Source organism: Diabrotica virgifera, chromosome 5 (assembly GCF_917563875.1).
Source record: "Diabrotica virgifera virgifera chromosome 5, PGI_DIABVI_V3a".
Lineage (NCBI taxonomy): Eukaryota > Metazoa > Arthropoda > Insecta > Coleoptera > Chrysomelidae > Diabrotica > Diabrotica virgifera.
The window spans coordinates 148392738-148396349 of NC_065447.1; the positions used below are offsets into that span (position 1 = coordinate 148392738).

The 3612-nt window shown below is 34.7% G+C and overlaps 1 protein-coding gene across 1 annotated transcript; it reads right to left on the reverse strand.

The window, feature by feature from the left end:
- Positions 1 to 2303: 2303 nt before the first annotated feature.
- LOC114335053 (ADAMTS-like protein 1) lies at positions 2304 to 2800 on the reverse strand. Its single transcript, XM_028285206.2, has one exon. The coding sequence runs from the start codon at positions 2794 to 2796 to the stop codon at positions 2446 to 2448; it is 351 nt and encodes a 116-aa protein (XP_028141007.1). The 5' UTR covers positions 2797 to 2800; the 3' UTR covers positions 2304 to 2445.
- Positions 2801 to 3612: the final 812 nt, after the last annotated feature.

Sequence of the window (3612 nt, forward strand, 5' to 3'; positions counted from 1 at the left end):
TTTTTCAACATAGCAGTAGAAGGAACAGTCAAGGCCAGCAAAATTAAAGGAACTATAGTTCACTCCTCAACACAAATAGTTGCATATGCAGATGATTTAGTTCTTATGTGAAGAGACAAGAGAAGATTAAAAAAAGCAGTAACAATCCTGGCAAAAGAAGCAAGGAAAAGAGGTCTAGAAATTAACGAAGGAAAAACAAAATATCTACTCTGCTCTAGAAGAGAAGATAACAGGACGAGAGAAATCAAAATAGAAAACTACACTTTTGAAAGAGTCAAACAATTTAAATATTTGGGAGTAATAGTGAATGGCCAAAACAAGAGAAGTGAAGAAGTAACGGAACGAATATTAGCAGGCAACAAAACATACTGGAGATATCATAGGCTTATGAAGGACAAGCATTTAGAAGTGAGAAACTGGTGGGAACTATGCACATATCGAAATGAGTGGAAAAAAATTGTAACGAAAGCCAAGTCATACAACAAACTTTGACAACATACTAGTGGAATGCGGAGTGATTCACCGCAAGAAGCGAATCAGAGAGCCCTAAGTAAGAGCGGCAAACATTCCACCCGGAATGAAAAGCCCTGATGATGATTTGCCCCCGAGAGGGATGGAGCAGATGCAGATGGCGAAAAGACTTTGGAATTAACACTAGAAGCACCAGAGCGGTCGTTTTGACTGCTTTCCATTTTTGACCCTCTGTATTACTTATTCCTAGTTGTTTTAGAAAGTTGATAATTTAGGACTTTTCCTAGATCTACTTGAGGATTATAATTCCTCCTTTACAGGTACTTAGTGTAATTACTTTTTGAGATGTGTTAATATATACCTAGAAGCACCAGGGCGGTCATTTTGACTGCTTTCTATTTTTGACCCTCTGTATTACTACTTATTCATAGTTATTCTAGAAACTTAAAAATTTAGAACTTTGCTACATCTATTTAAGGATTACAAGTTCTGTTTTGCAGGTAGGTACTTAGTGTAATTACTTGTTGGATATGTTGATGCCTACCTAGAAAAAATGCGGTCCTTATTACGAAGGAGAAGTACCAGATCTAAGCGATGATCAACAGATAAATTTGCACTTGCGTCGGAAATATGGAACTTATTTATAGAGAATTGTATATTTTGCTACACCTACAACTGGCTAAAATATATCTATCGACGAACAGCTTTTTCCCACAAAGGCAAGATGTCACTTCACCCAGTACATGGCGTATAAACCCGATAAGTTTGGAATCAAATTCTGGCTTACAGCTAATGTCTAGTCCAAATATTTATTGCACGGATTTCCTTAGGGCAGGACAATATCAACGGAAACAAATCAGACATACAACACCTCAATCAAATAATCAACGTAGGCAGTGACAAAAGCTACAATATCTCGGACATTGTGATGCGGAGCGAGAAGTATGGCATCCCATGACTCATAATTCAAAGAGGGGTAGATAGCAGAAGAAGCATCGGAAGAAGACGAATTTCATGGCTGAGGTTTGGATGCAGCTCAAAACAACTATTCAGAGCTACTGACTCAAAAATTAAAATAGCTATGATGATTGCCAACCTCCGTAGCAGAGATAGCACTTGAAGAAGAAGAAGTGGAAAACTGGGAACTAAAACTAAAATAAAACATGTGAAAGTCATATTATACCTATGTAAAAAATTTGTGTGTAGGTCTTGTACAAGCAAAATTAAAAAATTTTGTTACTACATAAATTATGCTTAAATAATTAAATAATTTATTTAAATTAACTAAATGTCTTTTGTTAGTAGGTATTAACTCAATATAGGTTTTTTTTCGATTAAAAAACGATACGAAAACGACTGGCGATAGAAAATTCTAATACCCGTCATCTTGACCGCTCCGGTGCTTCTAGGTATGCAAAAATGTTGGTGCTTCTAGTGTTAAAGCGGATCAATATATGTACAGATAGATAAACGGCCATACAAGCCCTAAGGTGGACTCTATGATGAGAAGTCACTGAGGAATACACGGCAAAGAAAGAGCTGATGAACTTGCCAAAATAGCATCAGCTACAAAATACTTCGGCCCCGAATCGATTAGAAAACGGGAATATATCTGCTAGAGTCATCTGAGCTATCAAGCAGGCCGCTTTTATATTACTAGCATCAATCAAAATCAATAGTGCTGATTTCATCGAGTTAATTTGGTATTGCTGTAAGCTGGTACACAGTTCAAAATAACTAAAATGGCTGGATATCTTAAAGAAATTCAAAAGATCATCAACTACAAAACATAGAACAATTAAGTTTACTAAGATTTAAAAAAAGGCATTAAATAAACGAAGACATCATTTTATTAACTGGTTAATAGTAAATATATTAGTGAAATAAACAGGTTTATTTGACCAATAAAACTGATATGTAAAGTACACTAGGTATATAAATGAGTCTGCAGAAAAGTCCAACTAACTTATTTTATCAACAAGGTTTTAAGGTACATGTTTTAATCTGTGCTTCTTTCTCTCCAGGGGCACATTCATTTGAAATACAATGCCTCCATCTTGTTATTTTTCCTACTCCACAAGTGACACTACAAGCAGACCATTTTCCCCAATGATCCCAAACTTTAGCATCCTTCTTCGATCTTACATTTTTTAGAGAAATGTCATCAATATATACAACATCGTTAAGGGAATCATAATTTTCCTCGTATAAGTTTTCTCCCGAAGCCATATTTTTTAAGTCTATGGCTGGATCTAATAATTCAGCTTTTAAATTGAAGCAAAAAACATGCAAGTAAAGCGTTATTAAAAATAGTGACACTAACATTTTGATAAACGTCACAGAAAATTAGGTTTATAAATAATTAAGAGTGTTTCTTCTTTTTTTCTCAACAAGTAAATGTTTTTGGTACATTACCGGCTGGTTTCACCAACGACAAATAGTAGTTTATTCGAAGAATAAAGTTATGCGACCAATAAAACTGACACATATATATGTACGTTTCGCCGATGTCAAATATACGCTATGAGCTCGTAGGTAGAGGGGATAATTAAAAATTCGCGAGCGCCAGTAGTAACAAGTCTGTAAGCTTTTACTGGAAATTTGACATAAATGTCAAAGTGATTAATTTAAAACATTGAAATTAAAAACATTAATAGGAAATAATATAAGTTGGTCTAAGCTGTGGTGTATTTTACCTTATATATACTTACGTTTTAATTACTGAATTTAAGTTTTTTTAATATTTCGTAATATGTAATTATAAATTATTAATCTAAGCGCCATCTACACGATAATTGTGAAAGTATCCGAAGTAAGAAATTAATATTTCACTAATAGAACGTTAAAATGATTAGCAAAATCTTTAACACTCTGAGGAGCGGTGTTTGGCACTAGTGATTTGGTTGATTTTTCTAAGGTATGTATTTACATATATTTTTAACTATACCTCGTCCAATTTACTTACCGTTGCACGTCATCCGCTCCATAGCCTGTGACACGATACCAACTCGAAATATTTAGGCGGTGAGTGTGTTCTTTTTTAGAATCAAAATTATTCTAAAGGGGAACACACCTACCGCCTAGATATTTCGTGTTGGTATCGTGTCATAGGCTATGGCGCGGATGACGTGCAACGGTAAG